Source organism: Rhinatrema bivittatum, chromosome 1 (assembly GCF_901001135.1).
Source record: "Rhinatrema bivittatum chromosome 1, aRhiBiv1.1, whole genome shotgun sequence".
Taxonomy (NCBI): Eukaryota; Metazoa; Chordata; class Amphibia; order Gymnophiona; family Rhinatrematidae; genus Rhinatrema; species Rhinatrema bivittatum.
Genome location: NC_042615.1, coordinates 125698554 through 125715893, shown reverse-complemented (window position 1 = coordinate 125715893; position 17340 = coordinate 125698554). Strand labels below are relative to the sequence as shown.

Below are 17340 nucleotides of genomic sequence, written 5' to 3'. Positions count from 1 at the left end.
CCTCAGGTTATTTTTAATAGTTGATTTTTTTTTGGGGGGAGGAGGGAGGCTGCATGTGGGCTGCTCAGGCCTTTAGCAGCCCCGAATGCATTAGGATGTGCATTAGTATCCCGATGCTCCTGGGGAAAGTTAGCTAGAACTCTGGAGTTGTAAGCTTAGGGTCTTTTCTCACATTCTGTGTCTGTGGGGGAAAATGCTTAGTAATTGACCACCCTATGTTTGAAAATAACAGTTTGCAATTTTTCAGGCAAGCGGCATTATTTCTATGAAATTGACTATTAATGAACTGATATGTATGCATTTGAAAAGCATTTGCATACAAAGCAGCTCCTTATAATTTTGGCATTATTTGGGGCAAAATAATGTGGGGTATTTAAAATCCTTTACATCATCGCTAACATAAGGCATTTACTGCACATACTGACCCACTAAATTTGTATGCGAGGCATTGAAGGATGAAATGACTTGCTCAAGGACACAAGGAATGTCTGAGAAAATCAGGATTTGAATCCTGGTTTCCCTGGTTCTGAGCCTGCTTCTCTCACCACTAGGCTACTACTTCACTTTTATATTAAAGAAAAGAAATTCTGAATATGTGATTTCTTAAAAAAAAAAAAAAAAAAAAAAAAAGGCTTAAGCATCTCCAAACTTTTGATGCTTCCATACACATTAGCATGCTGGTGCTCCAGTTGAGCAGCAAAAGCTGGCAGGGTGCTCAAAACACCACAACTGCACAGACTGCTTTAATAAGTTGTGGGGGGGGGGGGGGGAGTTGTACTGCAAAATGTAGTGACAGCACAGGAAAGACTGATGCCCTGGCCTGGAATGAAATCAGATATTTTGTACTATGACTTGCTCCATCCTTGTAATAAGTTTTAGACAAGTAAACCTTTTTTTTTAGATTGGCTTCTCATGCCATTGCTGTAGTAAGACTAAAGAATTAAATGCTTTATATTAGCTTTGGTCTGAGATAAGGAGACACCAAATTTTAAGGGAAGAGCTGCGACAGAGAAGAAAGCAACTTGAGGCTTTGATGGCTGAGCATCAAAGGAGAAGAGGGCTAGGAGAAACCACATCTGCTGCAGCATCTGTTAGAAGTGATGGCTCAGACACACTCTGCACACAACAACAGAGCAGGACTGAAAAGTAAGAACACTGTATATACTGTCATCTAAAATGTGTACTTTTTTATGCTCCTGAAAGTTCTGGTTCAAGTCTGAGGCATTGCAGGATATAATGGATAATACTTTGTCACACACAGATTTGTGATGTGATGTCTGATGGTTAGCTGTTTTGACTAAGCCACAAATTGTTTTGTTTGAGTACTAACTCTTCAACTGAGATTTTGCCTATCTTTATTCACAAGTCTGTCGCAAGTCCTAGTTTACTGAATAGTAATTGGGTTGGTTATAGTCATTGTTATGATGTAAATCATTTTGGGGGTGGGGGATGGTAAACCTGGTTTCCTGTTGATTCCCCTCTGCCCCTTCTACAACTCCATGCCACCACCCCCAAAACAAGTACTAAAATGTACACTATAGGACTAACCTCTAATACATCTCCAAATGGAGCTCCTTGAGGAAGGTGGGGCCTGTGTTGGAGGCTATCTGGGATGGAGTGGGTGAGGTGTGTGTGTGAGGAGAAATCCACTTTTTCTCCTAGGAGAAGCAGGATGGGTGACATCGGATGCAGCCTGACATGGAAAACTTATGTCAAGGTTTTCTGGAACTTTGACTAGGCACACTGATCATGCCCGCGTGCCCTATACCACGCGGTGTACGTGGGGTCCGTCTTCAGTCTTTTTTTTTTCTGTGGAGCTTTGGCCCCACGGTGATGTGAGCTCGTGGCTTTTCTTTTGAAATTGCCTTGGAAAACTTTCACCAGTAAATTTTGGGTTTTTTGCGCTTCCATAGATGCTGGGTCCCTCTCAGTTCGTCCCTTAGGCTCCTTAAGGTTTTTTTGGTGTTTACGGTAAGTTTTATTGCCTTTTCTGCTCCCAGTGCCTCGATGTCCGCTGCTGTCAGTTGCCCGCTGTCATCGCCTTTTGTTTTCCCCTTGTATTCGTAATTGGTACGGCCTCATCTGGTTTCTGTCTTTGCTTCAGTGCCCAAGGACCATGTCAGTCATGAACCCACAAGATATGTGTATCCTCTGCCTGGGGGGCATGCATGATATCCACTTGTGTGCCCATTGGACCCCAAAGGGGTGTCGTGCTCTGACTCGAAAAGATGGAGAAGCTCTTTGGGTTGAGAAAGTCCAAGGCATTGGTATCTGCACCAACGGACCTTGGAGCTGCACAGATGAACACTGAGCCATCAACATGGGTGGGGCCGTTGGACCCGTAGATACTGCCGGCAGATAGGGGCTCCAGGGTCCGACCCCTATTGGTCTCTTCCAAGTTAAGGATGTCTGGTTCATTGTCAATGACCTCGTCACCCGGGAAAGTCTGGGCCGAGCGCTGATGGAAGCTGAGGAAGCATTGGAACCAGTCACCTTCGGTGCAAGGTGCCAGGCTCAGGATGGTGTCTGCGCATGCTATGATGCCCCCAAAGCGACCCCGTGATGAGGAGTGCCTATCATCCATCAATACTGAGTGTCCACGACGGTCTCCACCTGTCCTGGTGTCAGTTGCCGATCCACCTCAGGGATCCGAGGAAGATCTGGCCATCCCTCCTGCCTCCCAGTCTGTGTTGTCATTGGCAACTTTCGAGGAGGAGTTAAGAGTGTAGAGTCCAGTTGGTGGTCAAGTGGGCCCTGTGGGGCATCAAGCCGGTAATACTGGTATCTATACCTGCGCTCTCCCTGCTGGAACCGCTGCTGGAGCGGCTCAGTATGCTCACTGGTGTTACAGACCCATGTACAGGAGAGAATCTCTTCGGAGATAAGGTGAGGGATGCTGTGGCCTAGTTGCAGGCCACCGCATCCCAGCATCTCTTTGCCAGCATGTCAGACCTGTCTTCCTCAGCCAGGAGGTCTGAGAGACAGGGTCAGAGGTCTTTCTACCGCCAGAGGAAGTACTATCCTCTGGCCCTCACTCCCGTTTGCAGAGGATGAGCTCTTGTGGCCATCACAGACAGCAGTGAACTCCGAAGCCCCAATCATCACCCCAGCCAAATCCTGGAATGGAGTTTTGACTGGATCATAGGGAGCATGAGGCAGCCGCTTGTAACAGAGACGCTGGACCCCCAGGTCGGGGTTAGGCTACGATTCTTAACGAATCAGTGGCCCAGTATAGCCTCATTCCTGTGGGTTCTGTGCATCATCCATCAAGGGAACCAATTGAATCTTTGGGTGTTCCTCCAAATTCTCCTCCATCCCTTTTTTGGGTGCCAATAGTGCATCAGAAATTACTGTTAAGGGAGCTCTCTGCCCTCTTAGCAGCCAGAGTGGTTGAACCTGTCCCACCAAGACAAATTATATCGCAATGATAGGGAGGATCAACTTGGTGAAGGTGTGGCACTTTATGTCCGGGAGGGTATAGAGTCCAACATGATAAAGATAATACAAAAGACTTGATGCTCAGTTGAATCTATAAGGGTAAAAATCCTATGTGTGTTGGGTAAGAGTATAGTAATAGGAGTATACTACTGTCCACCTGGAGAAAATGGTCAGACAGATGATGAAATGCTAAGAGAAATTAGGGAAGCTAACCAATTTGGCAGTGCAATAATGATGGGAGATTTCAATTATCCCAATATTGACTGGGTAAATGTAACATCAGGACTTGCTATAGACATAAAGTTCCTGGATGTAATAAATGACTGCTTCATGGAGCACTTGGTTCAGAAACCAACAAGAGAGGGAGCTATTTTAGATTTAATTCTTAGTGGACCGCAGGATTTGGTGAGAGAGGTAACGGTGGTGGGGCCACTTGGCAACAGTGATCATAACATTATCAAATCTAAACTAATAACTGTAAGGGCGACAATAAGTAAATGTGCAGCTCTAGCACTAAACTTTCAAAAGGGAAACTTTTATAAAATGAGGAAAATAGAAAAAAACTGAAAGGTGCAGCTACAAAGATTAAAAGTGTTCAACAGGCTTGGACATTGTTTAAAAATACAATCCTAGAGGCGCAGTCCATATGTATTCCACATATTAATGGTGGAAGGAAGGCAAAATGATTACCGGCATGGTTAAAAGGTGAGGTGAAAGAGGCTATTTTAGCCAAAAAAAATCCTTCAAAAATTGGAAGAAGGATCCATCTGAAGAAAATAGGATAAAACATAAGCATTGTCAAGTTAAGTGTAAAACATTCATAAGACAGGCAAAGAGAGAATTTGAAATGAAGTTGGCCGTAGAGGCAAAAACGCATAATAAAAACTTCTTTAAAAATATCCGAAGCAAGAAACCTGTGAGGAAGTCGGTTGGACTATTAGATGACGGAGGGGTTAAAGGGGCTCTTAGGGAAGATAAGGCCATTGCAGAAAGACGAAATGAATTCTTTGCTTCCATGTTTACTTATGAGGATGTTGGGGAAATACCAGTTCCGGAGATGGTTTTCAGGGGTGATGAGTCAGACGAACTGAACGAAATCACTGTGAACCTGGAAGATGTAGTAGGCCAGATTAACAAAGTAAAGAGTAGCAAATCACCTGGACCGGATGGTATGCATCTTAGGGTTCTGAAGGAACACAAAAATGAAATTTCTGATCTATTAGTTAAAATTTGTAACCTATCATTAAAATCATCCATTGTACCTGAAGACTGGAGGGGTGGCCATTATAACCCCAATATATAAAAAAGGCTCCAGGGGCGATCCGGGTAACTATAGATCAGTGAGCCTGACTTCAGTGCCGGGAAAAATAGTGGAAACTATTCTCAAGATCAAAATCGTAGAGCATATAGAAAGACATAGTTTAATGGAACACAGTCAACATGGATTTACCCAAGGGAAGTCTTGCCTAACAAATCTGCTTCATTTTTTTGAAGGGGTTAATAAACATGTGGCTAAAGATGAACCGGTAGATGTTGTGTATTTGGATTTTCAGAAGGCGTTTGACAAAGTCCCTCATGAGAGGCTTCTAAGAAAACTAAAATGTCATGGGATAGGAGGCGATGTCCTTTCATGGATTACAAACTGGTTAAAAGACAGGAAAGAGTGAGTAGGATTAAATGGGCAATTTTTTCAGTGGAAAAGAGTAAACAGTGGAGTGACTCAGGGATCTTTACTTGGAACAGTGCTTTTCAATATAATACATAAACGAACTGGAAAGGAATACGACGAGTGAGGTTATCAAATTTGCGGATGGTACAAAATTATTCAGAGTAGTTAAATCACAAGCGGATTGTGATACATTACAGGAAGACCTTACAAGACTGGAAGATTGGGCATCCAAATGGGAGATGAAATTTAATGTGGACAAGTGCAAGGTGTTGCATATAGGGAAAAATAACCCTTGATGTAGTTACACGATGTTAGGTTCCATATTAGGAGCTACCACCCAGGAAAAAGATCTAGGCATCATAGTGGATAATACTTTAAAATCGTCAGCTCAGTGTGCTGCAGCAGTCAAAACAGCAAACAATGTTAGGAATTATTAGGAAGGGAATGGTTAATAAAACGGAAAATGTCATAATGCCTCTATATCACTCCATGGTGAAGACCGTACCTTGAATTCTGTGTACAGTTCTGGTTGCCACATTTCAAAAAAGATATAGTTGCGATGGAGAAGGTACAGAGTAGGGCAACCAAAATGATAAAGGGGATGGAACAGCTCTCCTATGAGGAAAGGCTTGAAAAGGTTAGGGCTATTCAGCTTGGAGAAGAGATGGCTGAGGGGGGGATATGATAGAGGTCTTGAACGAGTAGATGTGAATCGGTTATTTACACTTTCGAATAATAGGACTAGGGGGGCATTCCATGAAGTTAGCAAGTAGCACATTTAAGACTAATCGGAGAAAATTCTTTTTCTCGTCGATAGCAGGGCTGAATTAGCCATGCTGTCATGGGAACTGTCCATCAGGGCCCGGGAGGCGGAGCTTGTTAAGCAGAGGTCAGAGTTTTGTTTCCTCTGCGGCTGCGCAAGTGTTCTCGCATAGGAAGTAACAGATTCTCCTCAGTTTGTTTCTTTCTGCTCGCGGGATCGCACACGGAGCTCATTTCTCCTCACGATGTCCAAAAAATAGGACGTCCTTCAGGTTTCAAACCTTGCCCTTGCGATCGGATCATGTCCGTAATGGACGGCCATGATCTTTATCGTTGCCTCGGGCCACAACATATCCAGGCCGACTGTGAAAAGTGTGGCTGGATGTCTCCGAGGGCCCGACGGCAGAGGGACCAGAAGATACAAGACCTCCAGCGGATGGTAGGTGGCTCGTATGCCCCCCCCTCCGAATCTCATTCCTTGCCGGGCCGACTAAAATATCAGCCCCAGCGGCGAGACGAGCGTCGTCCTTGGATTCCAAACTCTCCAGGCTTGGAGAGTTGAAGGAAAAAGGAGGGGATCGGAATTTGGCACCACACCTGATCCCAAGCAGCTCCCAGGGATCTGGCCCGCCGACGCAGGTGCAGGGCACCATCCGAAAACGGCACCGGGAACACTTGACGCATCGGTTTTAGTCGGCGCGTGAATCGCATGCGTCGAAGCATCACTCGATGCCAACGCAATCTTCGTCGAAGCAGGCGCAAGCGCTGTTGGCGCCGGAACATGAGTCGATAACGAAGCAGCCTGCGTCGATAACAAAGCAGAAGGAGTCAAGGCAGGAGCAACAGATGCCGACCCCGACGCAACCAGCTCACACACAGCCTTCGAAGCAAACAGACCCATTATACCGGCACCTTTGGATCCACAGTCGATGCCACGGACACATAAGTCGACGCATAAGCGTAAGAGGAGGCATTCCTCCAGACACTCATAGTATCTGGCCTCAACACCAAGACGGAAAAGACACGAGGTGTCCCACCCACATAAGGAACATGAGCCCTCTAGAAGGGATCATGCCCGTAGACAATTACAAAGGAAGATTCATATATCGGATAGAGAATTTTCAGAGTCTACATCATCACTTCATGCCAGGACCTCAAAACATGCCTCGGGGAGGGATGTGGTCAGCATTTCCTCTTCCCGGACATACTCTTCCTCGTCTTCACGTTCCTCTGTACAGAGTCACGCACGTCCTTGATATGAACGTACCAATCCACCATCCGAAAAAGACAAAACAAAGGATCAGGAAGATCAGATTCCAGGATCCAACACACTACCAGTATGGCCTGATTCAGACAAAACCCCAGCCCCTCCAGCTTTGGTCCCACGTCCAAGGATGCGTCCATCGGCGAAACAGGCTTTCTCTCATTTATCTGAGGCTCTATCGGGCTTCTTTGACTTCCTTCAATCTTCCTTTCAGTTACCAGATGCTTCCTCACCTAGTTCTCCTGAAACACAAGGTCAGGAAGAACTTCAGATACAACCAGAGCCTTCACCAACACCGTTGATACATGACACACCGGTTCCTGAACATCCATCACCGGGAGCTTCTCCGTGGTCTCACTCATCAGTTTCTTCCTCGACAAGTTATCCTTCAGATCCCCCGGATCAACCACAGGAGCCTTATTCTCCTCCTGAGGATTTATCTTATCCTAAGTTTTTGGATAAACTTGGGACCATCCTCCATTTAGAAGTTCAAAAGTTACCTGACCCAAGATCGGAAGCACTTGGTCTTCTGAAAATCTTTGAGGATCCAGGGGAACCGGCTTTACTACCCCCACAGGAAATACTAGACACAGTCCTTCGGAAATCGTGGGAACCCCACATACTTTTTCTACAGTTTCGCGGAAGAGCGATTTGAAATTTCGCATGCCAAAAGCATCTTACTATACCGTGCCGCAACTTCCACATACATCCATCGTGGTGGAATCGGCTGTGCAGCGCTCGAAGACATCAAAGTCCCACATCTCTTACCCTCCGGGAAAGAATAATCGTACCCTAGATGGATTTGGATGGAAAATCTACCAAAATTCTATGCTAGGGGCGCAAATACACACCCACCAATTCTACATGATTCAATATATGTACGAATACATTCAGGCAACTAAAGGTCTGCTTACTTCTATAGCACAACCAATTCCACAGCCTCTCCAAGACATGGAGGAATCTTCCTGTTTGAGGGCTTTGAAACCTCTTCGAGGGCTTCCGCTACAGGGCTGGCAGCTCGACGGTTAGCCTGGCTCAGACTTGGGGCTATTAGGGAAGACCTTCACGACAAGCGAATTTACCCTGTACAGGGGACAACCTCTTTGGCAAAAGATCCCAAGCCACAGTCGCCCAGCTGAAGGAGCAGGCTGTAGCAGTACAGTCATTAACGACTCCGTCATTTTCTTCTTCATGCCGATACTTTGGCAGCAATTGACTCCAACCCTTTACTAGATGATCATATCATTCTTTTCAACCTTATCGGCAACCTTCATACCCTCAGTATCAAAGGCAACAAACGCCACAACAACAATTACAGAATAGGAGAGGGAAGCCGAGGACCCAGAGGTAAGATGCACAGCAGCCGGTGGCCCCGATAAAATCCACGCAGTCTTTTTGAATCTTCAGCCACCAGTACTACAGCAGGCACCCCCGGGCAGACTTCAACAATGCCTACCTGCGCGGGAAGCGATCACTTCAGACCGGTGGGTTCTATATATAGTAAAACAAGGGTATCAACTCCAGTTTACAACAAAACCCCTCCTCCCTCATTTACAACATCGGTTGATAGGAAAGTATCATTCTCAACTCGGACAAGAGGTCTCCATGCTTCTACAACAACAAGCAATCCGAGTTGGAGCACAGACAACCCTGAACACAGGGTTCTACTCCCCATATTTCCTCATTCCAAAGAAATCGGGAGGACTCCGTCCAATCCTGAATCTCCGGGACTTAAACAAATATCTCGTAAAGGGGAAGTTCAAAATGGTGTCCCTCAAGTCCATTCTCCCCCTGCTACAACCAAATGATTGGATGTGCTCAATAGACTTGAAGGATGCCTACACACATATTCCTATCCATCCGTCCTTGTGGCAAGACCTCTGCTTTCAATACAAGCAGCAACATTACCAATACAAAGTTCTCCCCTTTGGATTCTCGGCGGCACCCAGAGTTTTCACCAAGTGTATGGTAGTAGTGGTGGCTCACTTACGTCAGAAAGGGATGACAATCTTTCCATATCTGGACGATTGGCTCATAGTAGCGTCGAGCCCACAGATATTAGTACAACAGTTGATAGAATGTCTGAACACTCTTGGACTGATAATCCAATTAAAACAAATCAAACTTGAAACCCACTCAAATTCTACATTTCATTGGTGCTCGACTAGACACTATATGCAACAGAGCATTCCTACCGGAAGACAGAAAACTCGAAATGTGTTGCCTCCTACGAATACTTCTCCGTACGCACAAACCGACGGCACGTCAAATCCTAATGGTGTTGGGTCATATGGCAGAAGCCATTTTCACTGTTCCCAATACCAGACTTCTTCTACAATGGGGGTTGAAGCGACAATGGAATCAATACTCGCAACATTACACAACTGCCTAATATTCACTTCGGAAATGGGAAAGGACGTCAATTGGTGGCTCAAGAAATCCACCCTTTCCAAGGGAGCTTTGTTCAGCCCACCTCCTCACAATGCAGTCCTAACCACAGATGCATCCCGCAAAGGATGGGGAGCCCATCTAGACCTCCTGGAAACTCAAGGTCTATGGTCCCCGTACGAACAGCATTTACAAATCAATTTATTGGAACTTCGCGCGATCCGAAATGCCGTCCAAGCATTGCAATCCCATCTGCGGGGTCGCAGAGTGATGGTCTACACGGACAACCAAGTGGCGATGTTTTACATAAACAAGGAGGGTCCGGTTCATGGTCCCTTTGACAGGAAGCCCTGCTGATATTCCAATTAGCACACCAACATTCCATTCATCTGCAGGCGACGTACTTGCCAGGAATTGCAAATTCCAGAGCAGACAGATTAAGTCGGGTATTTTATCCTCACGAATGGACTCCCAACCTAGACGTAGTTCAAAGTCTTTTTCAACAATGGGGGATCCCAACAATGGATCTCTTTGCGACAGAGGGGAACGCTCAACTTCCTCGTTTCTGCTCACTATGGCCAACTCCCAACAGAATAGTACAAGATGCATTCTTGATTCCTTGGCACAAGAGCTTGATGTACGCTTTCCCTCCAATTCCGCTCATCACGAGGACTATTCAGAAGTGTATAGCGGACCAGGCAGAATTAATCCTCCTAGCAACTGCGTGGCCCAGACAACCATGGTACAGTTATCTACTTCACCTTTCCATAACAGACCCAATTCGTCTGCCAAATCGGCCAGATCTTCTAATTCAACAACAGTGCACGCGTCTTCATCCACTTCACGCCTCTTTTCTTGACGGCGTGGAGATTGAGCGACTCCGACTAAACGAACGAGGCATTTCTGCAACAGCCCAGCAGGTGTTGTTGGAATCTAGGAAACGTCAACTAGGTGCAATTATGGGTTCAAGTGGAAACGCTATACCAACTGGTACACTCTAATAAAATTCCCCACTTGGACTGTTCCCCAGAGCTACTCCTGGACTACCGTTATACATTATATGCTTCGGGCCTCGCAATCTCCTCGATTAGAGTTCATCTGAGTGCAATTACGGCTTGCCATTGGCCGTACCAAAATCAGCCTATCTCCACTCACCCATTGGTGTCTCGTTTCATCAAAGGCCTCACGCATCTTCGGCCACCAGTGCCGTGGAACCTGAACGTAGTATTAGAACAACTGTTACCACCATTTGAGCCCATAGATTCTGCTCACATAAAATACTTAACCTGGAAAGTGGTATTCTTAACAGCAGTTACTTCTGCAAGAAGAGTCAGTGAATTGCAAGCCTTATCTACAGTTTTTCCACCATAAAGCAGTTCTTCGAACTCATCCAGCTTTCCTTCCAAAAGTAGTATCGCACTTCCATTTAAATCAAACGATAGAATTACCAACATTCTTTCCCAAGCCTCATTCCAACGACAGGGAAAGTATGCTACACACGCTGGACTGCAAACGGGCATTAGCGTATTACAAACAAAGAACACAGTCTGCTCAACGTGCTTCTCAACTTTTTGTTTCCTTTAACCCTAACGCACCAGGTCCACCAGTGATCAAACGAACATTTCCTAGCGTGTAGCAGATGGACTCAAAACAAATGGGTATTGTGTGCTCGTGCTAGCAGTTGGAGACGGATCTGACGTCAGCAAGGGTACATATACCCCCACAGGAAGTGAAGCAATTCAGTAATTTCCGTCTCCAAAGCAGTTTGGAGCTACCCCACGCTCACTGAGCATGTGTCCAAATTCTAACGACTAAGTTACTAGAAGAAACCTACTGAAGACGAGCCCCGCACTCCTGTGGTGATACCAGGCGGTCACTCACTCAGTTGAGTTTCCCGAACGGACTTCCGTGGTCCTTCGGAGGTAAGAGCCTCGGTCCGGTGGCCGGTTCGCGGCAGGGACCTAGCCCCCGAGTGAGAAGGGCTCGGGCGCGGCTTGGCCCCTGAGCGAGACGAGTTTGGGCGCGGCCTAGAGGCAGCCTTGGTACCGGCGTGGACTTGGCCCCCGAGTGAGAAGGGCTCGGGTGCGGCTTGGCCCCCGAGCGAGACGAGTTCGGGAGCGGCCTAGAGGCAGCGGGCACACTTCCTTATGCGCGGCGGTTGAAGGTACTCTCCCCCCGCAGCCGGAGACCGCCCGGGTCGCTGCCGGGAAGCGCCGAAGACAAGGTAAGGCGCATATCTTGACTTGGTCTTCGAGGAAGTGTGGATTGCTGGGCCTGCCTACGAGGCAGCATACCAAGGAGGTCGCCATTCTGCATGCATACTCTCCTTCGCTGCTAGGCGCTTGTTATTAGCGCACGCGATAGGCGCACGTTGTTAGCGCACGCGATAGGCGCACGTTGTTAGCGCACGCGATAGGCGCACGTTGTTAGCGCACGCGATAGGCGCACGTTGTTAGCGCACGCGATAGGCGCATGTTGTTAGCTCACGCGATAGGCGCACGTTGTTAGCACACGCGATAGGCGCACATTGCTAAGACGCCCGTAGAGAGGCGCACGCACATTGCTCAGTCGCCCGTAGAGAGGCGCACGCACATTGCTCAGTCGCCCGTAGAGAGGCGCACATGGCTCAGCCACCCGTAGAGAGGCGCACATTGCTCAGACGCCCGTAGATAGGCGCACATTTCTAAGACGCCCGTGGATAGGCGCACATTCATAAAATGCCCGTTCGAGGCGCATGCTGTTAAACGCACATCATTGGGCGAGACCGAATTTCAGGCGAATGGAGCATAAGAGAGCCCATGCGGCCGCAGAGCCGGTACCTCCAGAATCGAGCATGAAAGCTCTAAGCCTCTGCTCGGCATGCAACCTCAGAGCTACACAGAGCGAGGAAGCAGACTCACTATGTGCCCAATGTGAGGAGGCCATGGGAGTTCCAGCACAGGACCGGCCCCAGCCCAGCAGTTCCTCAGGGAGCACACCGGACTTAGCGGGCCGTGGCGAGTAACCAGGGAAACCCGAGAGACCTGGTGCCCCTACGGCTAGATCCGGCTTCGCTTTCCTGGGTGGAATTATTCAAGGGGATTCATGCCTTTGTCCAGATACAGTCTGCTCCTCGAATGGGTCTTCCCGTTCCGGCTGATTCGGTTCCTGGACCCTCAAGACCTAGGCGCAGCCACTCACCACCCGACAGCCCCGCTTATGGGGATTCGGTGGCTCCCAGGTAAGTGAGGAACCCCCCCCCCCCCGAGGAGGGTGAACTTCCCTCGGAGATAGAACTATATCGGACCATGAGGCGCTTCTTTCGGAAAGAAGATCTTCCAGGCCTGGTCTCACAATGCTGATCGGAGCTGGCCATTCCGGGCCAGGACGCCCCAGGGGACCCTATACAGAACCCCCTGCTAGAGGGCCTGCGCCAAATGGCTTACCATTTTCCCCTCCTACAAGCAGCACAGCAGCTAATCGATCTGGAATGGAAGGCACCGGAGGCCTCATTCAAAGGGGGTCGGGCCTTGACAGGCATGTACCCTCTGGATCCGGCGTCCAAGGAGCTGCTGGCGTGCCCCAGGGTAGACGCCATGGTTAACGCAATTGTGAAGTGCACCACCATTCCGGTGGAGGGGGGAGTGGCCCTCAAGGATACGCATGACCGACGCATGGACACCATTCTGAAACAGGCTTTTGAGGTAGCAGCCTTGTCCCTTCGAATCGCAACTTGCTGCACCGTGGTGACGCGCTCCTGTTTATCACAGGCAAGAAACAACACCCCGGGAGAAGACATGGAATCAGCTCTCGCATTTCTCACTGACGCAGCCTCCGACCTCGTCCGTACGGCAGCCAAGGGAGTGTCGTCCTCAGTGGCAGCCAGGAGACAGCTTTGGCTACGCAATTGGGCGGCCGACTCGTCCTCCAAGACACGACTCACAAGAATGCCCTTTAAGGGTTCCCTACTGTTCGGCAGCGACCTCGAGAACTGGGCTACTAAATGAGGTGCCTCTCCATTACCCCGTCTACCAGAAGAGGGGTCAAGGAGGAGCCAGCGTTCTGTTTCTAGGCCATCCAGAGGTAGAAACTCTCAGCGCTTCAACCCCTACAGGACTCGCTATCAAGCACCTCGTCCTCAGGCCAGGAACCAGCCCTTTCGGGCCAAGCACAACAAGAAGAGAACCGGCCCGGGTTCTGGCCCTGGCCGTAACCTACAATGACAATCAGCCGACCCATCCGAGGGTAGCAGCCATAGGGGGCAGGCTTAACCCTCTTCTACCGCAGGTGGGTCCTCGCCATCATCCGGGAAGGATATTACCTGGATTGCCAAACACCCAGACGTTTCACGTTTCCTGAAAGGAGTCAAACACATTCGTCCGCCACTGAAGTGGCCAGTGCCTTTGTGGAACCTCAACCTAGTATTGGAATTTCTAGCGGGATCCACATTCAGGCCCCTTCGAGGCCTGTCTCTCCGTTTACTAACCTTGAAGATGGTGTTCTTGCTGGCTGTGTGTTCAGCATGCCGCATCTCAGAGCTACAAGCACTTTCCTGTCGTGATCCGTTTCTCAGAATCACTCCAGAGGCTATCCATCTTCGTACAGTTCCCTCCTTTTTACCCAAAGTGGTCTCACACTTTCACCTCAACCAAACCATATCCTTGCCTACCACGGAAGGTTTGAAGAAGTCAGAAGAAGGTCGAATGCTACGCCATCTCGACATCGGCAGACTGCTGTCCAGATACTTGGAAATGTCAGAGACAGTACGAAAGACGGACCACCTGTTCGTCCTGCACAGCGGGAAGAAGCAAGGGGAAGCGGCCTCACGGCCAACCATCGCCCGCTGGATTAAAGAAGTTATCAAGGCAGCCTACATAGAGGCGGGAAAACCACCGCCTCTACAGGTCAAGGCTCATTCTACCAGAGCACAATCGGCCTCTTGGGCAGAAGCTAAGCTGCTGTCGCCTGCAGAGATATGTAAAGCGGCGACGTGGTCCTCCCTCCATACCTTCTCCAGATTTTACCGTCTGGACGTCCAGGCCAGGGAGGACACGGTATTTGCGAGGGCGAACCTACAAGGTCCTCGGGCAGCCTCGCGCCCAGTCCGGGAGTAGCTTTTGTACATCCCACTTGTTTTGAGTCCATCTGCTACACGCTAGGAAATGTTGAGATTACTTACCTGATAATCTCTAGTGTATGCAGATGGACTCAGCATCCCGCCCGGCTGCCGGTATACATGGGGATTTGCCGACTCACGGTAAGCCATGTTTTGCTTATAATAGGGCTTCCACCCTGCCGGGTGTCGACGCCTTCTGGTTGTGATCACTGGCGGTCTCCAGCTACTATCAATTGGTCAGGGTAATCCTGTTCATTTAAACGATCGGTCAGCTACAGCTTTGCAAGGAAGATTACTGAATTGCTTCACTTCCTGTGGGGGTATATGTACCCGTGCTGACGTCAGATCCGTCTCCAACTGCTAGCACGAGCACACAATACCCATTTGTTTTGAGTCCATCTGCATACACTAAGGAAAAGGAGATTATCAGGTAAGTAATCTCAACAATATCTAGCTGGATAGCACAATATATAACCTTTTATGACAAACAAGGTTAAACTCTACCGAAGTTTCCAAATGCTCATCAAGTTAGAGCTATGGCAACATCTATAGCACATCTTCGCCACGTTCCAGTCAATGACCGATGCGACATTAGGTCAAGCTGTACTGCAGTCCTTATCAGTTTAAAAAAAAAAAAAGAGGACATAGAACTTATGCAGTGCAACAAAGGGCAATCTACCACTTCCAAGATCACGCTCAAAATGACTCAAATACGACAGCGTGGTAGGGAGCTTTGGACTCCCATGACAGCATGGCTAATTCAGCCCTGCTATCGACGGGGAAAAAGCAAGTTTGCTTACCGTAAGCGATGTTTCCGTAGATAGCAGGATGAATTAGCCATGCTGATCCACCCTCCTCCCTGTTAGTCGACCATTTCTCTTATATGCCTATGCTTAATTACAGACTGAGAATCTGTTACTTCCTGTGCAGGAACAAAATTCTGACCTCTGCTTAACAAGCTACACCTCCCGGGCCCTGATGGACAGTTCCAATGACAACATGGCTAATTAGCCTGCTATCTACGGAAACACCGTTTATGGTGAACAAACTTGCTTTTTCACTCAACGTACAATAAAGCTCAGGAATTTGTTGCCAGAAGATGTGGTTAGTGCAGTTAGTGTAGCTGGATTCAAAAAAGGTTTGGATAAGTTCTTGGAGGAGAAGTCCATTAACTGCTATTAATCAAGTTTACTTAGGGAATAGCCACTGCTATTAATTGCATCAGTAGCATGGGATCTTCTTAGTGTTTGGGTAATTGCCAGGTTCTTGTGGCCTGGTTTGGCCTCTGTTGGAAACAGAATACTGGGCTTGATGGATCCTTGGTCTGACCCAGCATGGCAATTTCTTATGTTCTCCCGGTACTCCTGATTCCAAAGAGAACAGGGAGACTCCGAACAAGTTTCTTAAAAAAAAAAAAAAGTTCAGGATGGTTTCCCTGTGCATCCTTATTGCCCTCCTGCAAAAAGGAGATGGACTGTGCTCTCTCAATTTAAAGGACATATACACTCACATCGAGATCTTCCCAGGTCACGGGAAGTATCTCCGATTTGTGGTGGGAAAACAGCATTTCCTCTACAGTGTGTTGCTGTTCGGGCTAGCGTCTGCCCCACATGTCTTTACAAAATGCCTGGTTGTGGTGGGGGTGCACCTCTACAGGCTGGGAGTGCTTGTTTTCCCTTACTTGGACAATTGGCTGGTCAAGAGCACTTCTCAGGCAGGGGCCAATCGCTCCATGCACTTGACTATCCGCGTGTTGGAGTCACTAGGGTTTGTCATTAATTACCCAAAGTCCCATCTCAGCCCATTACCTCAATTTAACTTCATAGGAGCCCTGCTAGACACGGCTTGGGCAAAAGCTGCCTTGCCAAGATCCAGGGCAGACACCTTGGCATCCATAGTGGTGATTCAACAGGGCCAGCAGGTGTCAGTTCGGCACATGTTAGGCTGTTGGGCCACATTGCCACAACCGTCCATGTTATTCCCTTGGCATGCTTCCACATGCACACAGCCCAATGGACCCTGAGGTCACAGTGACTCCAGGCAATACAGAACCGCCAGGCCCGAATCTGAAGTTCTCTGTCTCTCTGGGACTCTGTCCTGTTGGCGGGTTCTCTTGAATTTGGAGCGGGAAGTATCTTTCCAAATCTTCCACTGCACAAAGTGTCTTTAGAACAGATGTATAGCACAATGCAGGAGCAGGAAACTGCACTTCAAATATTCAATTCCAGCAGCAGGGGAAATGCAGTTAATTCACTAAGTCCCCACAGCTTCAGAATTGTTTCATGAAATATGTTCTTTTTATTTTGTTAGCGGCAACTCCATTGCTTAGAGAGGCACAGTTTTAAGCAAGATCCCCTGACACGGACCCGTGTTTCGCCAAACCCAGCTGCATCAGGAGGAACTTTGAAATGGGGTTCATCAACTATAACATGAAGAAAAATTAACAAAATAATATAGGGGACTCTTAATAAAAGGATCCAATGTTAAACATTTTTTAAAATTTACAGCACACATACCTTTTCAATGCTGTGCATACATTTGATTCGCAAGAAGAGCGGGCAGTGCCGGCAAAACTCAGCGTTGAAAATGGCGCCAAAATTTTGGCCAATCAAGGCGCACCAGCATTAATACAACCAATGGGAGGGCATAAATGAAGTATACAGGAGAGACGGAGTCTAACAAGCTTTTGCTAAAAAGTTACATGCAACCAACTAGAGAACATAA

At 48.0% G+C, this 17340-nt stretch overlaps 1 protein-coding gene across 1 annotated transcript in view; it reads left to right on the top strand.

Annotated features, from left to right (window-relative positions):
* Positions 1-17340, top strand: part of PCM1 (pericentriolar material 1) — a 1078029-nt gene that overhangs the window by 375267 nt on the left and 685422 nt on the right. The window contains 1 exon segment of the mRNA XM_029604912.1: positions 959-1146. Within this exon segment, the coding sequence (XP_029460772.1) occupies positions 959-1146 (188 nt within the window).